General features: G+C 32.5%; 1 protein-coding gene across 2 annotated transcripts in view; it reads right to left on the bottom strand.

Moving 5' to 3' along the window:
• NCAM2 (neural cell adhesion molecule 2) overlaps positions 1–27,487 on the bottom strand; it is a 559,186-nt gene that overhangs the window by 12,128 nt on the left and 519,571 nt on the right. Inside the window, exon 16 of one of the 2 annotated variants that reach the window (XM_086322181.1) lies at positions 21,958–23,300. The exons of the other annotated variant lie outside the window; for it this stretch is intronic. Coding sequence (XP_086178307.1) covers positions 23,194–23,300 — 107 coding nt within the window. The 3' untranslated portion in view covers positions 21,958–23,193. Of the gene's footprint in view, positions 1–21,957; positions 23,301–27,487 lie in introns of those variants that run through there. 2 annotated transcript variants of the gene reach the window in all.

The following is a 27,487-nucleotide window of genomic DNA, read 5'->3' as shown; positions in this document are numbered from 1 at the left end:
CAATTGTATAAAATTGTTCAAAATGACCTTGATAATGTTAAAATTTGCCTACATAACATTTTAAACTTATAATTATCATTTTAAATGATAAAATACATTTACCACTCAGCATCATAATAGCATGCTCAGTATGTGAGTGGTATGCAATTCAAGTGACAGATACAGAAGCAAATTTGGGTTTTACAAACACTACTTCTGAAAAAAATATATATGCAAAATAAAGATTTTCTAAGTCATATTTTTAAAGTTATGTCTAATATACTTTAAACATGATTGAAGAAATTGTGATCCAAAGGAACTGATACAAGAGTTCTTATGTTGAATTTTCCACTAACAGGCCAATCTTGAATATATCACACCTGTCTGAATACTAGTTTATTTTTCTGAATTTCATGTCTAAAGTTTTTTTTTTTTTTTTTCCAGGAAATGTATGTTATTTATATTCCTTAATAGTCTTCCCTTGTGGCTCGGTGGTATATTATAGAATCTGCCTACCAATTCAGGAGACACAGGTTTGATCCCTGAGTTGGGGAGATCCCCTGGAGGAGGAAATGGCAACCCACTCCAGTGCTCTTTCCTGGGAAATCCCATAGACAAAGGAGCCTCGAGGATTACAATTAATGAGGTCACAAAAGAGCGATACATGACTTAGTAACTAAACAACAACAACATATTTCTTAACACTCCCAGAGCTTGCAGGTAGAGTAATAAAAATCCTTCTGTGACATGGTGCACGGCACTTACTCAGGCAACCTCATGGTTCACCCGTGCTAGAACATAGATATTCCTGTACAGCATCCCGTGTTGTTGCAAATAAGAATTCTTTAAGCACAGAATCAACAAACCTGGAACTCACATGCTCTTAAAAAGTGTCATTTTCATTACAATTATTTTATTTCCCATAATTAGAAACAGGCAATAGAAACACAGTGTTGGAGGAAAAAAAATTTTCATGCCTTTTTCAGAATCTGCTTCCCCTATCAAAGTTTACCATACTATTTAGATGGTTTTAGTGTGGAAAAATAGCCTAGTGCGAATCCAGAGAAATTATTAACTTTGACAGAACTATTCTCTTATCCCATGAACCCACTTTAAGGAAAGACTAGAGAAACAAAATATTTTTCAGCCATGGGAATTTGATATTTTGTCATGCAAAGTTTCAATACACAAATGGACAATGAGATTCCAAATATTATTTTTAAATTTTCAAAGATGTATCTGTATGCACTATTAAGAAACCTAGTGCCTCATGCTAGAAAAATAATGTAACAAGAAAACTAGGATTTGTTTCAGCACTTTAAATAATTATACTTTTTCTTCCATTATTCCTTTTCAAGTATAAATTATCCTCACCTAAATCTACTGTTACAATAAAGACAATTGACTTATGAGAGAGCTTTCATTTTATGTAAAGCAAAAGATATGTTTTTCAGTGTTAATTTGTAATCACTTTGGATTTGCCTCACATGATTCAACTACCAAAGCTCGGATAAGAAAAATAAAGATTTGATTGTTAGCCCATGTGGGTATATTGACTCAAATGACCTTTGAACTTCAATCACTTCTTTCCTACTTCATTTAGATTCCTCTCACATGCATTCCTAGTCAAAGTCTTAGGCAACGAATCCCACAGCTCAATGATGATATATCTGGTCAATGACATAAATCCCCATTTACCATTTTTAAAATGTGAAGACTTTTGCTTTGTTCAGAAAGGCATTGAATCTGGCATCAGAAAATCCTGCTTCCATCACTTATTCCCCCATATCCTTTGCTGAGTCATTTAACTTTTCTCTAAGGCTGAGATGCCTCTTTATTGAAATGGGGACAATTTGGAAAACAGTCTCCACAAACTAAGCCATGAGGTTGTTGGAAAGACTTGTGAATATAATAATGTATTTAAATCACAAGGTAAAAATTTAACAAGTATCATTATTATTACAAAATTCTATGGAAATGCAGTTTTGGTGAAAAAAATTGACCATCTGAAATTAAATTAATTCAATAAATATATTTCTTCATCAGCAACCTTCACAATCTCTTGTTAAGCATTGATTATACTTTTTTAATATAAATTTATTTATTTTAATTGGAGGCTAATTACAATATTGTATTGGTTTTGCCATACATCAACATGAATCTGCCACAGGTATACACGTGTTCCCCATCCTGAACCCCCTTCCCACCTCCCTCCCCGTACCATCCCTCTGGGTCATCCCAGTGCACTTCTGAGAATACAGTCACTGTTTTGAAATGACTTAGTGTTAGCTAGTTAGCTTTTAAATGATAAATATTTTATTTGTGACCTTTTCAGTATTAAACCAGTATATTGATCTGCTTCATTCCTGAGTTCAAAAAAGTGCTTAGAAACATTGTATTTGTAAAGCACCTTATGGTGGGGGAATATTGACTTTAAGAGCTATTACTTTTTTCCTAGAGAAACGAAGTTATACCTTTTTAATGATTACAAAGTTGGATGACTACCTAAAGTTACTTTTTAAGAAAAATATATATTTTGTCAATGCAAAGAATAGGCATGGATATCAAATAGTTTTATGCAATAAATATTTAATTACATTCTTTCGTGAAAGCTTTTTTTAGCTTAACAATGTATTTCAGTTCAGTTTAGTTCAGTCGTGTCTGACTCTTTGCGACCCCATGACTCGCAGCACACCAGGCTTTCCTGTCCATCACCAACAATACATTTAAATGTTTATATTTTCTCATATTCCATGAAGTTAAGCTATAATAATTATGAAAGTTAAATTTTCTAATATTTTCCTTCTTTCTTTTGTTACCAACTTAGTCTATTGTAAAAGTTCACTTATTTGTCTGGACTTCTCACAAAGTCATTACCATATATAGCATTGCATCACTAGGATTTGGGGACTAGGAATAATTTATTTCCTTAGAAATATACAAAAAATCTTTATAAGTAAATTATGGTTTTAATTACTTAATACATTGAAACTAAGCATGGCAATCATTTAAAGGATTTTAAAGCCATCTTTTCTTTTTAGCTTTCCAGAATAGTTACATATGTGCTTTATGACTTCATTTTTATTTAACTCCATTACAAAAACAAAAATATTTTCAGGTCTCCACATTACAAGATAACCCTTAATATCAGATCTGTAGAACTGAAGACTATTTATTTAGCCTGCTGCTGCTAAGTCGCATCAATCGTGTCCGACTCTGTACGACCCCATAGACGGCAGCCCACCAGGCTCCTCCGTCCCTGGGATTCTCCAGGCAAGAACACTAGAGTGGGTTGCCATTTCCTTCTCCAATGCATGAAAAGGAAAAGTCAAAGTGAAGTCGTTCAGTCGGGTCCGACTCAGCGATCTCATGGACGGCAGCCTTCCAGGCTCCTCCGTCGATGGGATTTTCCAGGCAAGAGTACTGGAGTGGGGTGCCATTGCCTTCTCCGTTATTTAGCCTGAAGGCATGGAAACCCACTCCAGAATTCTTGCCTGGGGAATCCATGGACAGAGGAGCCTGGCAGGCGACAGTCCATAGTGTCTCAAAGAATCAGACACAACTGAAGCAACTTAGTGTGAGTGTTTATATATATATGCCACACTCCATGGTCCTGGTATCCTAGTTCCTGAACGAACCCAGGCCATGGCAGTGAAAGCACCAAATTTTAATGACTAGACCAACAGGGAACTTCTCAGTTTTATGATTTTTTAATACCTGTGTTTAAGTCAACATTTCGTATTGAATATTCAGCATCAAATGGGAGAAGGAAATGGCAACCTACTCTAGTATTCTTGCCTGGAGAATCCTGTGGACAGAGGAGCCTGGAGGGCTGCTGTCCATGGAGTCGCACAGAGTTGGACACGACTGAAGCAATTTAGAATGCATGTATGCATTGGAAAAGGAAATGGCAACCCATTCCAGTGTTCTTGCCTGGAGAATCCCAGGGACAGAGGAGCTGGTGGGCTGCCGTCTATGGGGTCGCACAGGGTCAGACACGACTGAAGCAACTTAGCAGCAGCAGCAGCAACATCAAATAGTCAAAAGATGGCAATAAAACTAGTGAATAAATTAAAATGTGTAATTTGCTTACATAAACATGTCAATATCCATTTTTTCTATGCTACAAGTAGAAAAACAACTATTTAAAACTGGTACAATAATGCAAATAATTATTTCTTGCTTTTCTGTATTTTTCTTGAATCCTTGTTTTCAGCTTCTTTTTTGGTGTTCTTTTGTATTTCTCTTTGAAAAAGGATTTCATGTTAGAATTAATAAAATATAAATAATTTAGGTGTCAAAAATTCAAACATCTATTTGTACGTACATATTTTATTATTGAAAGCAAATATGAGAGTCAGTCTAAGAGAGTTTTTACAACATCCCTCCAAGCTGCACCTCCCATACTGTGAAAGTTAGGAATTGGCATATAAACCAATATGTAGCCCAAGAGGTTATGTAATTGCAATTTAATAGTCATCAAAATATAAAATCAAAACACTAAAATAAGGAAAAAAATTCCCATCTGTCATATGTGTGACTTTTTTCATATTTCTGTTGCAGAAATTAGCTTACTGCTAAAAGCACTTAAATAATTTTCCATGAAATATTGTTTGATGCTAATATTTTTTTAAAAAACTGTATATTTTATTTACAAAAGTACCATTGCTTTTTGATTCTTAATTAGTTCAGTTTTTTATTTAACTCTGTATAGGTTGAGAATTACTTTTAGATGTATAAATTTGTGATAAAAATATAGAGAAAAAACTTTAAAAATTTAAAGGGAGATTAATTTAAATTTAAAAGGTCCTAAATGGAGATTTTGTTGTTGCTCCCAGAATAGTGGTAATTATTTTCATAAATGATAGTGCTAAATATACCCTGAGGTAGGAAATGGCAATCTACTTCAGTATTTTTGCCTGGAAAATCCATGGACAGAGGAGCCTGGTGGGTTACAGTCCACGGGATTGCAAAGAGACAATTATGACTGTGCAACTGAGCACACACACACACACTGATAAATACAGTTAAGTGTACAAAAGACTACAAGGAAAGTTTTTGTTGTTCATCATGACCTTGAACTAATACTAATCTCTTCTACAATAGAGGCAGGTCTATTTGTCTCCTGTTTACACGGTCTTCCTTCCTCTTGCCTAGTGCATCATTTTCATATATCAAATGATTTATGGAAAACCTAGGCATAAATCTGTACGCACATACATTTCATCCTATGTGGAAAGAGAAGGAGCAGCTGCTTTCTACATGTGAGCTCCTTCTAACCTGTCTTGGGGGACTTTCCTGGTCGTCCAGTGGTTAAGACTCTGAGCTTCCATTGCAGGGGGGAGGTTCCATTTCTGGCTTGGGAGCTAAGATCCTGCATCCCATGCATGCTGTGTGGCCAAAAGAAAAGAAAAGAAAACAAGCTGTGTTGGTCAGCAACTCAGCTAATTTTAAATCAGACATCTGGATTATCTGTAGACTTTTGTGTCTATATAGTTTCATTATTTTTTTTTAAAGAACTATGAATTCACTTAGGCTTCACAAACCTTCATTGAGTGCTTCAAAATTAGTTCAGCATTAGAGGAGTTTCCTGATATATACTAAAAGAGATTAAAACTAACATAAGTCTTTAGGCGTAACATACATTGATTGAAGTCCAGTTTCATTTATGAGGCATATGTTTCCCTAATTTAATTTCATTCATTGGATTCCCCAAAACACAACAAAGGAACAAAAGGTAAGATTTTTAGATTAAGAAGGACCTAGAGTAATCTTCATGCATTATAAAAGATAATCTCTGGGGTAATACATATTTTAAAATAAATCTATTAGATGAAAACATAGGCAGAACACTCATTGACATAATTCACAGCAAGATTCTCTTTGACCCACCTCCTAGAATAATGGGAATAAAAACAAAAATAAACAAATGGGACCTAATTAAATTTAAAAGCTTTTGCACAGCAAAGGAAACTATAAACAAGATGAAAAGATAACTCTCAGAATGGAAGAAAATAATGGCAAAAGAAGCAATCGACAAAGGATTAATCTCCAAAATAAACAAGCAGCTCATTATCAGAAAAACAAACAACCTAGTCAAAAAATATGTGGAAGATCTAGACCGACATTTCTCCAAAGAAGAAAAACAGATGGTCAACAAACATGAAAAGATGTTCAACGTTGTTCATTAATAGAGAAATGCAAAACAAAATTACAATGAGGTTTCATCTACCCCAGTGAGAATGACCATAATAGAAACATCTATATATTAAAAAAAAAAAAAAAATTGATGGAGAACACGTGGAGAAAAGGGCTTCCCTGGTGGCTTAGTGGTAGAGAATCTGTCTGCCAATGCAGGAGCCACAGGTTAGATGCCTGAGACAGGAAGATCCCCTGGAGAGGGAAATGGCAACCTACTCCAGGATTCTTGTCTGGGAAATCCCATGGACAGAGGAACCTGGCATGCTACAGTCCATGGAGTTGCAGAGTTGGACACAACTTAGCCACTAAACAACAATAATGCTTGCACTGCAGGCGGAAATGTAAATTGATCCAGCCACTATGGAGAACAGTATGGAGGCTCCTTTAAAAACTAAAAATAAAACTACTGTATGATCCAGCAATTCCATTATCAGGCATATACCCTGAGAAAACCGTAATTCAAAACGACACATGCACCCCAATGTTCATTACAGCATTACTGACAATAACCAGGACATTACTGACAATAACCAGAACCTAGATGTCCATTGGCAGAGGAATGAATGAAGAAGTTGTGAGATATATACATATATATACACACACACACACACACATAATGGGATATTACTCAGTCATAAAAGGAAGAAATGTGAGTCAGTTGAAATGAGGTGGATGGACCTAGAGCCTGTTACACAGAGTGAAGTAAGTGAGAAAGAGAAAAGCATATATTTGAGGTTAACACATATATATGAAGTCTAGAAAAATGGTGCTGATGAACCTATTTTCAGGGCAGGAATAGTCACAGATGTAGGGGGATGGACTTGTGGACACAGCAGGGGATGAAGAGAGTGGGAAGAATGGAGAGAGCAGCACTGAAATATATACATTACCATGTGTAAAATAGATAGATGCTGGGAAGTTGTGGTATAGCATTGGGAGAACAGCCTGGTGCTCTGTGACAACCTAAAGGGGTGAGATGGGAGTGGATGGGAAGGAGGCTCCAGAGAGAGGCGATAATATGTATACTTCTGGTTTCACAATATTTCATATAGTCAAACGGCAGACACAACACAGCACTGTAAAGCAATTATCCTACAGTTAAAAATTTGAAAAAACTTATTAAAAAGCATACCTACTGCTCTAATTAAAAAGTGAACTTAAGATGTCAAATAGTTTCTTGCTCTGTTATTTAGATTGTTGCTTTCCAAAATCACTTGTCATTCATATACTTGGAAATGATCTTAAATTGATTATTTAGTGTTCTGTGATATTTTTATAGGATCCCCCCAAATTAACAAAGAATAGGAAAATATAGTAAAAAGAGCCAAAGTATAGAAACAAGATTAGGGTCTAGACTATATCAACAGAAAAAAAGTATTTTTAAGAGACTTAAAAATGTTGATAAACTTTACAGCTTTATCAACAGTGGCGATTAAAAATGAAGTATAAAAAGAATACATTTGAATCAGTTTTAATGAGGTGGATGAAACTTGAGCCTATTATACAGAGTGAAGCCAGAAAGAAAAACACCAATACAGTATACTAACGCATATATATGCAGTTTAGAAAGATGGTAACTTATCGTTACCCTGTAAGCGAGACAGCAAAAGAGATACAGATGTATAGAACAGTTTTTTAGACTCTGTGGGAGAGGGAGAGGAGGGGATGATTTGGGAGAATGGCACTGAAACATGTATAATATCATATACGAAATGAAAAAATTAAAAAAAAATGAAGTATAATCATAGTATTGCCCACTATAGATTAAGCTGCAGTCTTTGCATCTTTTGACATAATCCACTCAAGAAAGAAAATGATCTTTTCAATTCTGAGGACTTGGGTAGAGAAAAGTTGCATTTATAAGACGATTTCCTATGGGGAATACCTGACTTGCTAAACAGAACTTATTTGTCTTTAGGCTTGATAGTTTTCTCTCAGTTATACTCAATGAGGAATCAGGCATATTCATAGAAATATTATGTACTTTAGGTTTTTAGAAAAATGATTCCAAGTATCTACTTTTATAAATTTGAAACAACATGACTTCTGCAAGTGTAGTCACAAGGAGAAAAAACAATGAAGACTTTTATTCAAGCATGTTATAAAATTCACTATTAAAGGGTGAACTTTTGAAACGATTGATATAACAATCTAAGAACAATGTCCCACTCTTCTCATTTCTCCACATACCACAGTTCTCTTCTATGTCATGACCATGGGTTTCCTGTATTTATACTGACTGTTGTTAATCCTGAATGATGGATCCATTCCATTTAATGTTTGTTAATTTTTTAATTGGAGGAAAATTGCTTTTCAATGCTGTTTGTTTTTGCTATACAATTGATCCATTCAATTTGAATTCACATTTGATAAGCCTGTTTGGAGGGGTGAATTCGCATTTAGAGTTGGACCCCATTCCTGCCAGAGACACTCAGAGGGCTCAGGTAGGCCTTGTGCGCACCGGGACCTGGGGACCCCACGGAAACTGGGACAGAACTGTGCTTGAGTGTCTCCTGTGGAGGTATGGGTCAGAGGAGGGCTGCTGCAAGGATGGGGCCACATGAAAAATGCTGGGCTGGATGAAGCACAAGCTGGAATCAAGGTTGCAGGGAGAAACATCAATAACCTCAGGTATGCAGATGACACCACCCTTATGGCAGAAAGCAAAGAACTAAAGAGCCTCTTGAAAGTGAAAGAGGAGAGTGAAAAAGTTGGCTTAGAGCTCAACATTCATAAAACTAAGATCATGGCATCCAGTCCCATCACTTCATGGCAAATAGATGGGGAAACAGTGGAAACAGTGACAGACTTTATTTTGGGGGGCTCCAAAATCAGTGCTTATGGTGATTGAAGCCATGAAATTAAAAGACGCTTGCTCCTTGGAAGGAAAGTTATGACCAATCTGCTGCTGCTGCTGCTAAGTCGCTTCAGTCGTGTCTGACTCTGTGTGACCCCATAGATGGCAGCCCACCAGGCTCCCCTGTCCGTGGGATTCTCCAGGCAAGAATACTGGGGTGGGTTGCCATTTCTTTCTCCAATGCATGAAAGTGAAAAGTGAAAGTGAAGTCGCTAAGTCGTATCCGACTTTGCAACCCCATGGACTGCGGCCTACCAGGCTCCTCCGCATATGGGATTTTCCAGGCAAGAGTACTGGAGTGGGTATGGCCAACCTAGACAGCATATTAAAATGCAGAGACATTACTTTGCCGAAAAAGGTCCATCTCGTCAAAGCTATTGGTTTTTCTAGTATTCATGTGTGGATGTGAGAGTTGAACATAATAAAGAAAGCTGAGTGCCAAAGAATCGATGCTTTTGAACTGTGATGTATATTTCCTAGGTGGCACAGTGGTAAAGAATCAGCCTGCCAATGCCAGAGATGCAAGAGACACAGGTTCATTCCCTGAGTTGGAAGATCCCCTGGAGGAGGAAATAGCGATCCACTACAGTATTCTTGTCTGTGAAATCCCACGAACATAGGATTATATATATATATAGGTATATATGTAGGTATATATATACCTATATGTATGTGTGTATATATATATATAGGTATTCTCTTCACTTTTGTCTATTTTAGCTCACCATTAGCTTTGAGTTTTTTGGGTTTTTTTTTCAGTTTTGAGGTTTTGAATCATATTGTTATTTTTATAGTTAAGGTTTTTTGCACAATATTTTAGACATGTAAATATCCATTTAAATAAAACAATAAGATTAAATCTCTTAAAAGTTTATTTTAATATGAAGTGGATCAAAGTCTCATTTGTTTTAAATTATGACTATACTTGCTTTCTGTTCTAATCATTTATTCTGTAGTATCAGTTCTTTTTTGGACAATTCTTGTTAATAGTATTTATGAGATAAGTAATTACATCATTCAGCTTTTTGACAAAATGTGCTCATTAGCAACTTTTTCAGTTCAGTTCACTTCAGTTCAGTCGCTCAGTCATGTCGATCTCTTTGCCACCCCATGGACTGCAACATGCCAGGCTTCCCTGTCCATCACCAACTCCTGGAGCTTACTCAAACTCATGTCCATGGAGTGCCCTTAAACCTTCACTTTATTCAGATATTTAATTGCTTATTGAGCTAGTTGTACAAAAACTGTGTGGGTACAGTGTTCTATCTCCCATGTTTTTCAGGGTACGATTTAAAGGGAAAATGTACATAATGCTAGTATATCTGTGCTGGCTGTGAAGAGAGTATAGTCATCAGTGAAGATAAACTGCAGTCTTTTATAAAGGATTGCATTTCAGGCAAATAATATTGGAATTTTAAAAGGGTAAAATCTTAAAAATATATTAAAAATAAAAACTGTTAGATACTTGAAAAAAGTACATACTTGTATGTAATTACACCAGTTTATAAGTGTTTTGGGACTTGTCTTAGGGATTTTTGGCTTTTAGGATCACACCAGAGGTAATTAGCTGTGTTTTAAATGAACATATATTGAGTTCATTGGAGCTCTTTATATCTACAAATATATTATAAAAGTCATGTTGGAGATCCATAGTTACATGGAAGTTTATATCGTATGTGATTTCCTAGCTTTCTGATTCTTTGATAAAACCCTTTGTAGTATTCCTCATAAATTTAGGAATTGAAAATTTTCAGATTTTAAAAGATATAAGCAAAATTCACCAATAATCTTTCAACATTACTCAGACATAGCAATAAAGCCCTATGTTATGTTTTATACATGTTTAAAAGGAAAAGGAAAGGAAAGTCGCTCAGTTGTGTCTGATTCTTTGCGATCCCATGGACTGTAGCCTACTAGGCTCCTCTGTCCATGGGATTTTCCAGGCAAGAGTACTGGAGTGGGTTGCCTTTACCTTCTCCAGGGGATCTTCCCGACCCACGGATCAAACCCGGGTCTCCTGCATTGCAGGCAGACAGTTTACCATCTGAGCCACTAGGGAAGTCCTCATCTATGTTTTAAGTCTTCAGGCTATTTTTGGTACATCTTAAAAAGGTAGTCTTGTCTTCTGTGTGTGTAATCAGTTCAGCAATACTCATGTAGACAACTTACTACCTACTAGCGAATTTCTTTTCATACAACCCTAGTATTTGGGAGGTGAAGATTGTATTTTACAATTCCTATATACTATTTTCTAGTCGTTTTGATTTTTCTGTCAAAATGATATTACATGTATAATGATTTTTTTAATGCATAAATGCAATGCTAATCTACAATTTCCTTTCAAGTCCCTTTTCCCTACTAACAGGAGAGATTTGGAAGATGGTATCAAGAGGTAGCACTGATAAATCAGACATTTTTTTAAACTAAGTAACTGATTTGAGGTAAGAAAAAGCAGTTAATTGAAGATAATTGGTTTAGTAATGGAAAGGAAATTATACTTTACTATGCAAATTAATATTTGTAAAACCCTACACTCTTTTCTAAAAGTATACATGTTTATTTACATATATATGTAAATATATATATATTTACAAAGTAGGATTGTGACTGACATGTTTTTTCAAAATATTTTCTAGTCCTTTATATCATAAAAGTTATCTTTTAGCCTAGTGACAAATTGGTCAAAGACATATGATCATCCTATGTGCTAATCATATGACATGATTATCATAATGCTATTAAACAATTCTATCAAGCTGTTGTGAGAATAAAAAAAGAAAAAGGCAAAGGACTCTCTTCACTGGGAGTTATTAATGTATTTATAGGGGTGACTGAGAATGCTTTTCTAGTGGTGTAGCATAGTGTGACCTGAGAAAATATGTGGAAGAAGCGTGGAAGCTGATGACTAGTGGTCAAGGAAGGCATGATAGAAAAGATAACTTCTGACATGACACTGAAGAATAAGAAGTTTTCTGTGTGATTATGAGCCCATTTAAGTTAGAACATGATATGAGCAAAGAAGGAGATATATGAAAATATACAGTATAACCTGAAGTTAGCAGATATTTATGGATATTAGGGATTTGATATTGGGGGTAACTGGTGGAAGATGCTGATTAAGTGATAAATTATGAGGTTAAAAAGAATGAAACTTTCAATTGAATAGACAAATGAAAAAATAAATCAACCAAAACAAAATAGTCACCACCACCAACAAAACCTAACTGATCTTTTCTTAAAAGATGGTAGGAAGAGGCTAGAAACACATAGACAAGGAAATAAAGCCTGTTGCAGTGGTTGGGAGTGGGGCTAGTAGAGGCTTGGGCTACAGTGCTAAATGTCCATCCAGCCTTCCCTCTCTCTTACTCCATACCTTTTGCTATAATGCATATATACATGTCAATACCTGCCTGCTGTTGGGATTGAATAAGCTAGAAGATAGTCTCATATTGCGATTAGTGATTTAATTCACATTAGATAACGTAGGGACTTCCCTACATTATCTGTAGGGACCTCCCTGGTGGTCCAGTGGTTATGACTTCATCTTCCAATGCAGAAGGTACAGGAAGCTAAGATCCCACATGCCTCATGGCCAAAATAAATAAATAAATAAAACAGAAGCAATATTGTAACAAATTCAATAAAGACTTTAAAAATGGTTTCCATCAAAAAATATAAAAAGTGGACACTGTATAAGATGAAATATACTATATTTTGTATTATATATGTATACATATACATATATACCATAAATTATAATTAGTATGGGCTTCCCTGGTGGCTCAGAGGGTAAACAGTTTGCCTGTATACTTATTCTATATACTTTTAATTAGAATGACATTTCAAGTGACTCATAATTTTGACCATTTTTAAAATATCTATTCAATCTCCCTTAAGGTTTTAGTATCTATCTTTTTTAAAATTTAAAACAATTCTGTATAAAAAGTGAACAATCTAAAATATAAAAAGTATTCTTCTTCTATGAGAATGCTGATGGAAACTTGTCAAGTTTTAATATGAGTTAAGGTAACATGTTTTAGTGTAAGAAAGGAAATTAAAGAATAAAATAATTGCATTAATTTTGAAAAATCAACTTGGCTAAAAGAAATAGTAGATAACATTTTTCTGATAAATATTTCAAATAACTAAAAACTTAGTAATGAATATTTTATAATGGTTGAAAACCTGGTACAAATATAAATCATGGGAAACTGTGAAATATCTAAAGCACTTGCATAGCAGAATATCTATGCTCCTATCTACACTGACATTTCAAATTGCTAATTATGTTGGAAGGAGACCACCTTCCACAAAATCCCGTCCAAAAAATGGACAGTAATATAAAATATTTTTCTATATGATAATTATTCAAACTGCTATATTTGAAGTTTATTCTTACCTCACTCACTATAATTTCTTCATATTCAGTTTAAATCTTATGGTATGTGTTCAGTTTACTTTCATGGAATTAATTTTGTTATTTCACATAAGACAGTGAAGCTTTTATTGGTTAGTAGAAAAGGGAGCTTCTTGGAATGATATGAATATGATCAAAACAGATATTGGTCAGTGTTAAAAAAAAGTGAATAGTTTAAATTTCAGGTCTTTGTTCACTCATTAAATGGCCAATTTCATTGTTTCTTTTAATATTAAAAGAGTATTCCCTATATTTAAAACAAGGAAATTAAATTTTCTTTACACAAACAGAAAATACCTTTTTTTCTTAAAGACTATATTACAAAATTGAATTACACTTGTATAAGATTAAACTAGAGCTTCCCAGGTGACTCAGGGGAAAGAATCCACTTGCCAAGAAGTAGAGATTTGCTCCCTGCATTGGGAAGACTGCCTGGAGAAGGAAATGGCAACTCACTCCAGTATTCTTGGCTGGGAGATCCTATGAACAGAGGAGCCTGGCAGACTAAATAGTTCTTGGGGTAGCAAGTAGTTGGACATGACTTAGCAACTAAAGAGCAGGAGCATCAATATTAAACTACAATTGATGTTTTACAAATTGTTTATTGAAATTCCATACAGTTTAACCTATTTATTATAAAATTCTTAAATATACATACTTTTGAATTCTCTAAATTTATAAGACAATAAATGTAAATGTGAACAAATATATGAATGATATTATCATTTTTTAAGGAATTTATAACCTATTAATTTTACAAAATTTCCATTTTAACATGCATTGTATTGTGTCTTAGAAACTTCCTTTTCTGCATTGGGGTTAAATAAAAAAATTAAGCTATGTTATTAAAACAAAACATTCTAAACATGTAGGGCCAGTTATTATTGCACACTGCATCTGAATGACTATATTGTATACCATCAACTATAAAATAGAAGTGTAGACTTTCACTAAGAAAAATGGAGACAAAAATGTTATTCATTTCATTTGGTGTAAGGATAAAACATGGAACAGCCAGGCAATGGAATATCATTCAATACTACAAAGAAATGAACATGAAAAGATACAGAGGCACATGAAAAGATATAGGAGGAATTTTAAAGGTACATTACCAAGTGAGATAAGCCAATCTGAAAATATTACTTACTGTATGATTCCACCTATATGACACTACAGAAAAGGCAAAACTATGAACATCAGTAGTTGTCAGGAATTAGCAGAGAGGGGTGAAAAGGCAGGCAGAGGACAGAGGATTTTTAGGGCACTGGAACTGTTTTGTATGATACCATAATGGTGGATACATGTCATTATATATTCATCAAAACCCATAGAATGTGCAAAACCAAGAGTAACACAATACAAACTCTGGGTAAAAAATGATGTCTCAATGTAGGTTCATTGATGGTAACAAAGGTACCACTCTGCATGATTATAATAGAGGAGGCTATATGTATATCGAGATAAGAGGTATATAAGAACTCGGTACAGTACTCTCAATTTTGGTGCAAAGTTGAAACTAGCCTAGAAAACAAAGTATATTTAAGAGCAGGAAAAAAGTTAATATTTTAAAATCTTAATGGGAATTGTTAATAGGCCTGAATCAACTGAGAATGTCTATAATTATGTTTATGTCCTTTAACAACTACCAAAATGTGACATACTAAGTTATGAGTAACACACAGGCAAGTCAATCACTTTCAGTTTCCTGTTTTTGTATGAGGAAATCTAGAAATGAACCATACTGAATAGTGTTGTAGAGAAATATTTCTATTTCCTTAAGTAAACTTTCCTTCATATCTGAGCCATTTGATGGAAGAGTAAGTCTCAGGATAGTATATGAAAACCCAATTAATTGTTATTCTGTTTTCCAACAATAAGTACCAAAAGTATAATACATTTCTCATCATTTTTCAAGACCATCAGTGAATTTTGCATTTAATCTTTCAGGTAATGTACATATCCAGTTCAGCGTGATGAAATTATATAGAAAGAAGCAATGGCAAATGGAAATTTGTCATTCAGAGATTCTTCAAACCAGAAATGCTAGTTTGAGGAGATAATTTTTAGTTCTGTTTTAACCACATTTAAAAAAATAAAAGAATATATTCTAATATGATTTTTAAAATAATTTAGTATTTCTCTTGTAATAATAAATGAGAAATCAGTAAAGCAAGCATATAGCCACTGTGCAAATTATGTATTGAATTTTCTTATTTTTAAAATGAAAAGGATAGATGTTGAAATGGAAATATCTATTTTAGCTTTCATTAGAAAGTAAAAATAGTATTTTATATAAAGATAATATTATTTATTTTAACCAAAAATATAAATAAGTCATTTAAAAAATGTTTTTAGACAACGTATAAAAATCAGAAAATAATAAAATTTAACTTGATACTCTAAGACTATATACACCACGTGAGTTTATTATACTGATCATGAGAATAAATGAAGCTTTATGTATAAGTTGAAGTGAGAAATATAACAGCAGCTTAAGAGAAGTACCAGGACTACTGGAAGGCATGGTGGTCAGTTAATACACAGCCTTTCCTTTGCCAGAAAATTTTTCCTATGGTCCAATCAAGAAGTCAAAGGAATTAGGTCAAAGCTAGAAGATCATATAAGTAATAGACAAGAGATTTAGGTATACCTCCTGTCAGTGTAATTTGGTAAAACAAACATACAAGGAAAACAGAATATGAGTAACTGGACTATGTCAATGACTAGTCGTTCTCTGATCCTCAGATTGTTGCTATAACAAGATAATGGTGTTTTATTAGAATGCTAGAATATATTTGCTCAAATCTCTTTAGTTTTCTTAGTGGTCCCCCAAAATAAAGTAACATAAATCTAACCAGGTAATATAAAATTACTGTGACAGTCACTATGAAAATGTTCAAATATCCCCAGATACTTCCCATTTGATACCATATGATTTTTAAGGAGCTTCAGGAAAAATAAAAACAAGAACAGAAAAAAAAATTAGCTTACCTCTTTCTCTCTCCCAATATATAAAACTTCTATAACTATTTTATCAACTGAAAGAAGTTAAGCACTGTAACAAAATACAGATACTATAATTTTCATTTTAAAATGTATGCAAACATTTTAATGAGTGGTCTTTAAGACATATATTTGGGAGAAGGCTGTTCTGGATAAAGGAAGATTAAGCATGCCTTAAAATAATGCAAATCTTGAAAATGAGTATTTTCCCTTTTGTAATTTCTACACTATTTAATTTTTAACTGGCAATGCAACAATTGACTGTTTGTAAAAGAGAAATATATATGCATGTGTTACCATACATGTATTACTTTGAGATATTGAATCTGATCAAGTTAGAAATGAAAACACACAAGACAGAAAAGGTTTGTACCAGTAATAAAGAAAACACATATAGCAAAGGTTTTCCTCAGTTTTCTTTATTACAACAATGGAGACACAGAAGTACAGAAAATAAAATGACATTTAATATACTATGAAACTCATGCATAGGATTACACAAAGTGCTGGATATTATGTCACAGGTTTTAAATAAGAGATGATATTGAGGACAATACATATATAACATACATTTTATTTTAAGAAAATAAGCTATGATGAAAACAAATGCAATTAAAATGATCAGAAATAGTCACTTTAAAACAGAACTGTTATATATAAAATCGATGTTAAGATGTGAGATAAAAAATATTCTTGAAAGAAGTTCATGAATTATGGATGTTCTTTAAAAACAGTCATTTTCAATTTCTTACTTTTTAGGGAAAAAAAGGATTTACTAGAGATTTATTTCACTGTGCCCATTTAGTACATAGATAAATATGGCATAATTTAAAAGTTATGTTATCTCTGAATATTATGCAATGTTCCCAGTTTATAACTATATTTCCATTACTTGAAAATGGAGTGATAAAGAATAACTAAATTCAATTTGAACATATACAAATAAAGAAAGTTTACAATGTATGTAGGCTTAAGACAACCAACATTAGATTAGTTCATACTTAAAATTTAATTACACTTGAATAAGTATATCTTTAAAAAGTAGCTGGAATAATAGTCTACAACAAAGACAGGAGGACATCAGTTGCAATTCAAATCACCTCAGATTCACTACTAGAACTTTTGAACATATGTGTTTTCCCTGGCTATTTTGTTTTTCAATTTTGCTAACTAGTAGCTAAAAACTGATGTTCTAGAATAATCCACTCTTTCTGTAAGATTTACGGACAGGTATTTTAGGCTTCCAATTACTTAGTTAATAACCATGAGGGAGGGGAGGATGACTGCCAGAGATCTGTATCTGATTCATAATCTTAGGTAAGATAAAGAAACTAAGGTGTTTGGAAAATAAAGCATTGATATTAGATTCTCATCTCTGATTTATTTCAGAACAATGAAATTAGATTGAATCCATTCTCCTACCAAAATACTGAGATGCTATTTACTTTTATAATCATTATGTATTATATTAAATTTTTAAGCACCATGTAGTAGAAAGATATACTACATACATCAGCATGAATCATATGGCTGATTCATGCTGATGTATGGCAGAAACCAACAAAATATTGTTAAAGCAATTATCTTTCAACTAGAAATAAATAATTAAAAAATTAAAGATGTTAACTCTAGAGGATTAGTTTAGATGGTGGTTGGGCAGAAAATATGTTAATTAGATATTTGAAACTTTTTCCTTTTAGTTAAGACCTAATATTTACTGTTAATATCTTCTGCATTCTAAGATTATCAAGCATTAATAGTGATTAAATACTACCTCATTTTTAATGACATAATCAGCTGATTTAAATATAGGCTTTTTACCAATTTCAATTTATATTGAAATCATTCCAGGGCAACTTGTAGAATATTCATATCTCCAATCATTTGAAAATAAATTTAATCTACCCATTCAATGCATTAACTTTGTTTAAGGTTTTATGACATATATATATATATACCACAAATTCTGAAATTTAAAAATTTAACAGCAATTAACAGAAAAGGAACAGAAGAACTGCATCTTATTTATCCATGGCCCGAAATTGAGAGGGAAAGAGAGAGAGGAGGAGCAAAGGGAGGAAGGGAGAGAGAGAGAGAATAGTATAAAGAAAAATTAAGAAGGAAGAATGAAAGGAAATAAAACCAAGTAAGAGAAAGCTTACTTGATTTGTACTTATTCAAAAGTGTGTTAAAGGATACTACATTATGTCTCATAGATTTGAGGAATAATAAAATACATAAAATGACAAATTTAGGTATGAACTTTTCATCTAGTATCTTTATTCGGTGAATGGAATTCTAATATATAAGTGCTATGAAATATGTAAATGATAATATTTAATTTAGGTAGTGCTTCCCTGGTAGCTCAGACAGTAAAGCATCTGCGTGCAGTGCAGGAGACCCAGGTTCGATTCCTGGGTCAGGAAGATCCCCTGGAGAAGGAAATGGCAATCCACTCCAGCACTCTTGCCTGGAAAATCCCATGGACGAAGGAGCCTGATAGGCTACAGTCCATGGGGTCTCAAAGAGTCGGACACGACTGAGCAACTTCACTTCACTTCAGTGTCCTAAGAAGTTATTTATTTAAAACTCTTAGTGCTACTAATAAAATAGTTGGGGCGTTTTAGATAATTTTATGACTAGAGATGTTGCTTAACTACTATAAACTGAAAATACACATAATATTAGTTATTTTTGAAAGGTAGATACAAACATATTTACTCTACTGCATTAGTGATGCAAATATTCATCTTGAATTGTTAAAATCATTTGTAATCTAGAAATTTTATTATTTTATTCATGTGTAGGTGTATAATGAATAAAAAGAATGCTTTTCATATATCTGAAAGTAACCATCCAGATCTAAAAGTTCATGGCCTAATTCCTCCTCAAATATTTTATTTTGTTCAATATAAATAAAAAATCATAAATCTACCTGTCTGGATTAAAAAACATTATAGAATTTTCCTTACTTACATTTTAATTTAAATTAAATATAATTAATGGGAATTATTAAATAGAAAATATAAGTTGTATAAGCATCTCCAAATTGTATAACTGATGAATTACTATGCATACTTGTAATTTTAATTATTAATATTAAAAGAAATGCTGAACATGCAAACAGTCAAAATTATGTGCAATTTGGGCAATTATTTTTACATAATTGACATATATATATATATAATATGTTAATCCAATCTCTAGAATTTATTTATTTAACATTATTAAACCCTTGAGATACTTTAAGCTAATTAAAAAAAATTTAAGGAAAATGAAGTCATTAAGAGTTTCAATCATTTTCATGTCTAACAGCAAAGAACGCAGATAAGTACATAAGTACATTTGCATAATAGTTTGGAAAAAATATGGGTATAGGGTTTATAAAATGTTTTTATTCTCAATGGATAACAGTATTAGAACAGAAAAGACAAAAATGAAATTAACTTAAGGTTCTCCCATATAAGACAATATTTTTCATAGGAAAGGTTTTATTGCTGCCTCTTAGGCATAATCTGTTAACATATCTGAAATGTAGTTTGATCGACCTTAGAGCAATCTGATAAATAATTAGAGCTTGAATTGGGGTCGAGAGATCAGTAGGGATAAATGATAAATGGATAAAAGAAGATAAACTTGGAAAGGGTTGGAAGAAGAAAAATGATTTCAAGTGTATATAAAAACATAATCAGAATGCTCTATGTGCAAATAATGGTAACTATGCATAAGCAAATCAACCTAACTTTATAACTGGTATAATACGGTCTAAGCAAACTGTTAAAATGATCTAACATTTGACGATACAATACATACAACAATGAACATAGGTACATATTTCTGATTATATATAATGAATAACATAAAACTCACCTTACACACAAGTTCATATTTATACATTTAGGCACAAAATTTTATTGAAAAATCCACTGGATTAAAAAAAAATATTGGATGATGCTAGGAGAATTTTTACATCTTGGTTAGCAATAATCACATTTCCTTAGATCTACAGCAGATTTCAGTTAGACAAAACATACTGTCAGACTTGATGGTTGTACATAACAAAAGTAAAACTCAAGTAATAAAAAATATAATTCAGCAACATTTACATTTATTACAATGTAAAATAACAATCAGACAAGGTAATTTATGCTCTCTAAGGTTTCACTTTTTGAAATGCAACAGCTGCATTGCTTATAGTTTTGTGCTCTCCTATTTCTTATAGACATAAGGCAAAGCACGGGGTTTATATTTTAATATGTCTTGAGAATATTTTTTAACTTACGCACGTCTTAGAACTGTAAAATAACTGTTCGTCTAAGAATAGAAACTTGGCCAAATAATGAATAGCTTATTAATTTTAGGATTAATATCTTGACTTGGACTTAGATGTTTAAAAAACATAAATGAACAGCTTTATTAAGTGCAAGTAATTCCGCTAAGATACTAGAATTTTAATTTTAGGTTCTTTTCTGACCTGTCCAAATATCAGCCAAAGTATCATGTAAGCTAGACTGAGTGTTCTTCATATCACTGTTTGTGACTTTGAATTATAGATTATAAATGGTATGGGGAGGGAGGAGGGTTCAGGATGGGGAACACATGAGAAATAAAGGAATAAAAAATTAAAAAAAAAAATAAAGCTCAACATTCAGAAAACTAAAATAAAATAAAATAAAATAAAATTTCAAAAAAAAAATCAACTCTCTTATCTTACTAAAGACATATTACATGTTCTCTACAAAAGTATTTCATAATCATGTACTACATCAAGATAATTTCTATGACTATTATGGAAATATTGATAATACTGGCAAGATCCAGTCAGGTTATAACAAATGGAAAAATTTGTTCATGCAAGTGTTCCTGGAACTCCTTTCTTTCCTAGCACTTGTTACATATCAGTAGTCAACACATCTGCAAGTATTATCCAAATCCATGGAATGTGAGATGCAATCATGGAGTGTAGTATGAAATTATAGTTCGTTCTTCAATACACAGAAACACTGGTTATTTTAATTTTAAAACTAGAACATTTCCAATAAATAGGTTAAATCCCCACACTGCATGAATTGGTAGGAGGAAATCCCTTTGTCTCAGCAGGGGAGAAAGAAGTGTATTTAACCTGTAAATGGGTCACTTCTGCATTCTTTAGATTTGCTGTTAGCTCAGAAGAAAGAAGTATAGCAGTGGACAGCAAAGAGTTTGGAAAGATGAGTTACAGAAAACAGACTACCAAAGGTTGGTCCACCTTTACATCTTACATAATAGGATCCTGTAAGTATTTCATTGAAGACATAAAAACAATAAATACAACAAAACAAATTGTTTTTGATGAATGAATCTCAAAGCCCAGAAATCAATCATTTGATTTACCATGTGAGCCACTGTCATTCTTGTTAATACATGTAAATTTGATTTCCTCCTAATTATCTTGAATACATAGTAAGAATTACTTGCTAGACTGTAGCTGGGAGTTAAAAAAAACACACACACAAAATACTTCTCTCTTATTTTGTAATGAATGAAATGTGAAAATAACAATCATTACTCATGCTACTCCATCAAACCAAGCCTCCTCTCAGTGCTGGAATCTAGTAACACGTCCTCATCTCAGTTCCATCTTCTGGAAAGTAGTGGCTAAAACATTTACTTCCCTCTGATCTTGCAAAGAAACTGACTCAGGTTTCCAGGAAAAAGTAATAAGATTTTATGTTGGAACATGAATACTAGATGTTACCGCAGAACACAATTCAAACCTAGTACACAGGGTGCAACTTTAAAAATATAATCAGCTTTAACTTACTATTTACTTTGGGACAATTGCAGAAAGGTAGTTTTATTTAATGAAAACTAAAAGTCTAGATTTTTGGTATTCAAATTGAAGAAATGAATCTGGTTCACTTTAATTCCTTATGATATTTTATGTCAATAAGAGGAAAATCAGGCAGTACATAAGACATACACATTTAATGTAATAAAAGCTATCAGGTTTATGTTTTATATAAATAGTAAACTATGAAATATTATGTTTACAAAGTTCTAAACCTACATTCAAAGGAATAACAATCAAGTCAATATGAAAGAGCCACAATTCTACATCACAAAATTTCTATTTATACAATATTTGGCCATGGATATTGAGTTATATTTGTAAAATAATCAAATGAAATAATATTAGATATAGCAAATGCTTAAGTTTTAAATGGACTTCTGTGGTGGCTCACACAGATGGTAAAGAGTCCCCCTGCAAAGAAGGAGACCAGGGTTTGATCCCTGGGTCAGAAAGACCTCTTGGAGAAGGGAATGGCTACCCACTCCAGTAGTCTTGCCTGGAAAATTTCATGGACAGAGGAGTCTGGTGGGCTATACAGATCATGGGGTCACAAAGAGTCAGACACAGCTGAGTGACTAGCACTTTCATTTTTAAGTTCAAATAAAAGTGACATGACAGTTAAGAAGGCCAACTTTAGAAATTAAAAAAAGTTGAGAATGAAACAAGTTACTCTGTGAACTAGTACTTGGAAGAAACAATCTTGGTTCAATGTCCTTCTGTGATTTCCCAACAAATATATCTATTTTAAAGGTCAACAATTTGGGGTAGGGAAAAAAGGCTCACTATTTGTGGGTGAGGACACATGCATATTTAGTTAGACTTTAGAAAATATTTTATTGCAATTATAGATTAGTCTTGTAAGTTTTCAGGGCAAAAAAGGAAATATATGATATAGCAACAACATTAAAACATGCAAGACAAACTTATGACTATAATGAAAGAAAATGCAGCAGCATTCAGCTGCCATGACTGGCTTCCATTTTCGCTTTTATTCGCTTCACAGCATTTATCTGTATGATGAAAATTATTTTTGAAAGTAGAACAAGAAAAAAATAATTAAGGAAAAAGAGTAGAGTTACAAACATGAAAATAAAGGAAAAGAAAAAAGTGACAGTAGGAAAGAAAAAAGGAGAAAATAATTAATACAAGATGTACACAAAGCTACTACCAATTACCTACAAAAAATATTTTGATACAAGACAAAGAATAAAAAAATCTAGTATAAAATGCTTCTAAATTTTTGTCACATATTAAAAATATAACTGAGACTCAATATAAATAATGTTTATTTCACATAACATAGACATTAGTTATATCATTGATTTCTCAAATGTGAACATTGTAAATATTTTATACTGAAGATACAACTTTTTAGAAAAAGGTCACCAGTCATTCCACAGTGTCACTGGTAAATTCACACTGTTACTTAAATATGAGCTCATCATATTCTGTAAAGTTTGCTAATAGTACTTTTTTTGCTATCATATTTTCTTAGAAAACACATTTAATAAGAATAGCTATATTTTAATAATGAATGAATTACCAAGAAATATAATTAAAATTATAAGTTCATGCAATGAAAATTTGCAAAAGAATAGAAGCGAGGAACATTAACTCAACTGGCCATTGGTACACGTGACACATATGTTATTGTTTCTCATTTAAAATAATTTTGAGAAACAAAGATAATGAAAATAGTTTACAGAAATTTATTTTTATATTATGGGCTAAACCAAATAAATATTGTCTTGAACGTATGATTAGTATTTAGACTTGGCTGAGATTTCCACACTGTTAAAATGAAGTTCTTCCCCATTAATTGAACTTCAACCTCACCATTATTTTAGAATTTCTTTCTATTCTAAAACAATCATAACCTTAAGAAAACATTTTAGTATTTGCCATAAACTTGAATATTTTATTTTTTGTTCATGTTATTTGGAGATGAAATATACACTAGTCTTGTTGAAAGTAGAGTTGAATGCCATCAAAATAATTTCACTCAATAGTTCATTATATGTATAATCAAAAGTTGATTATAATAAAAACTAACTGAAAAAATGTTAGCAATATATTTATTGGTGATGATTTATGTCACTTCTCTATATGGATGGAATTATGTGTCACCAAATTATGTTGAGTCAATGTAAATATTAAACATGTCTTCAATTCAAGAATTTCAATTTCAAGAAAAGAAAAAGGAAGCAGTTGCTAAAAGGTACTAAGGTGGTTTTTGGGTTTTGGTTAAACAAACAATATTAAACATGTTGTAAAGCCAAAATAAATTGTGAAAAATATTTTCAGAGTAATTTTATTACCAAGAATTTTTTAAGGCATTATATTATAGTCATTCTAGCATGTTAGGAATATTTTTAGCTATTGAAATTACAGAGAAAATGAATAAATATCATTTTATCAGTCTCTAGTTCCATAGATGATTTTATAGTCAGTTTTACAAGAGTAATTTGTCATCTACCAAATATTTTCAATGTTTATAAAGTAAAATGAGATAGAATTATGCTGTATGAATATCCCAAATTGATTGTGGTTGTTATTTTGCACACGTTTTTTGTGAATCAAGGGACACAACATTCAAAATAAACACATATTTAATAAGTGAGAACAGGAAAATATCACTAATCATAAAATATTTTTAAAATCTGAACCATAAACTATTGACTGATGTTGTGTCCACTAAAATACATACATAGAAAAGCCACTATTATGAATAGAATGTATTACATATGAATGTTAGATAAGCCTATTGTTAAAAATTAGTCCCTCAGTCCAACAAATAAATATACTCTAGATTTAGCTTGTTGCTTTAAAGAGTTAAATATATCTGAATGTACATAAGTAATGTTTTTTTTTTAATTCGAAGTCTGTATAGTTTATTTTGACAGTCTATAATACATGCTATTTAAAATATAAATTAAAACTAAATTAACTTCTAAATGTCATATATTTTTCCAATTAAATAAGACAAGATTTGCCAGTTTATTAAATATAACTGATTTAAAATATGCTTGAATTTATAATGTGTGTTTTAAAATGGAATAAGAAATTATGAGTAATTATGCTGAAAGTATATAAATATATTTTTTTCTATTTTGCTGATACATAATTTTAATTCTATAGTATTTTGTGGGTTTAAAGGCTCCCCAGTCTACCGTCAACCATCACAGCTTCTAAAATTGCCCCAAGAATCCTCCTAGGGCTAAATCAAACAATTTTTGAACTATAAGGGTATATCTTTTATCTGTCTTTCCATAAGACCTCAGTAGTCTCTGGATTTAGTCACAAAAATTATACATTATTTTGTAACATATTTATAGATAAAATAAATCATGTATTGCTTCCCCTTTTCCAGTAAGCTGCTGTATCAGCTGTACAGTTTAGAGTGTATGAATCCTATCTCCTACCTTCTCAGATAGTTTTGTCTCTACATCTGTGACTTTTCCTTGACTGATTGATCTGTTTCATCAGCTGTGTAACATGCTCTAGCCTTTTTCATCATAAAAGTCCTTCTAACACTGACATCTTCCCTGCTCTGCTCACCTTCATACAAAACTTGAAACCCTTAAATTAACATGGAGTCTACACCTGCTAACTTTCCATATGATCCTCAGCTCTTGTCCACCTAATTTCTTTCTCTCAAATTTCAGCACAGCTGTAAACAGACTTCACATTTCTTTCAAATGAGTTTCATTAACCTCTCAGCAGCTTCTGGAGGGACAAATGTGATTGATAACTTTTCTTCTGGAAATATGACTGCCTCTCAACTTTCAAAATATTACAGCCTTGCATTTTTCCAGGAACTCTATGACATCTTAGTCTCATTGGAGGTGGGGTGGGGTTGCTTTCTTCTTCATGTATATTACAGTTCCCTGGGATACAGCTATTAACACTCTATTATTCTTCAATACCTCAACAAGTACCCTGTGAATACCGATGCTGTACCAGACACCCTTCTAGGTACTGGGAAGCATTTTGAGTATCACAGACATCATTTATTTTTCATAAGGTGTAGATATTACTCACTGTGCGGTTTTATCCCCACACAGGCCTAAATACCAGTCACTCTTAAGGCTGACAACATCACAGTGCATGTTTTCAAGTCATGGCTGTCATCTCGTCGCCATACACACATATCTAACATCTATTTGACATTTTAAAGTTAATGAATAACGAACTGATCTTATGTTTGATATTTATTCTAAAACTGCTGCTCTGTTTATAAGATTCTTTACCTGCAGAAATGATACCAACAATGTTAGAGTTGTCCAAGCAAGAAACTCAAAAGTCATCAATATCTACTGAATCCACTCTTTTAAACAGGCAGGATAGTCTACATCTACAGTGTGCCTGGAATTTATTCACTGTTTTCTTTCTTTTTTTTTTTTACTGTAACCACATTTTTTTAAAGCATTCATGTTCATCTATCTCTTGCTTCTACCAAGATGAACAAGATTAATCTGTGTAAAATGTCCATATGCTCATGTAATTTCCCTGCTTCAAATGATTTCTTATGACTTTCAGGATCTGTTTTATTTACATGGTTTTTAGAAAATTTTGGATTATATAGGTCACATGTCCCTCTGAATCCTTATTTTTGTTCACACACCTCCAGGTTCTTTTCCAGCCATGCTTTTGCTAGGTCTTAAAGCAAATCAACATTTTTTTTTTTCCCTCAAAAACTTCTTTATTTCCCTTGAAGGCTCACTTCGTACAAGTTTCTTTCAGAAAGTCACTTTCCAAGGGAATCCTTTCTTAACCCCCATCTAATTCTATAAACTAGCTAAACTTGCCTAAGACTTTCCTGGCAGCATATTGCACCAGCATATCTTAGTTGTAATTACTTGGTGGTTATTCTCATTCTTGGTTTATGTCTATCTTCCCTCTAGATTGTACAGTCTTTGAGTACAGGAGCCAGTTTCATTTTTTTCAGAGATAATTTCTCTGTACACATCACAGTACTTTTTACAAAGCAAGACCCTAATAAATACCTGGAATGAATGAATGAATAAATCTTAATATTGCAGAACCAGAAGAAACTAGTGTAGAGATTAGGAAATATGCATCAAGAGAAGCCAAATGACATGAGCAAAGTTCAAACTATAAATTGTTTTCCTTCTAGGCAGTGCTTGCAAACTGACTTTCCAAAATTGAAATAAAAATTTTTATAGTAAATAAATCA

Source organism: Bos grunniens, chromosome 1 (assembly GCF_055505025.1).
Source record: "Bos grunniens cultivar Pamir isolate PY7600 chromosome 1, Bosgru_T2T1.0, whole genome shotgun sequence".
NCBI lineage: Eukaryota > Metazoa > Chordata > Mammalia > Artiodactyla > Bovidae > Bos > Bos grunniens.
This window is presented reverse-complemented; position numbering and strand designations above follow the sequence as displayed.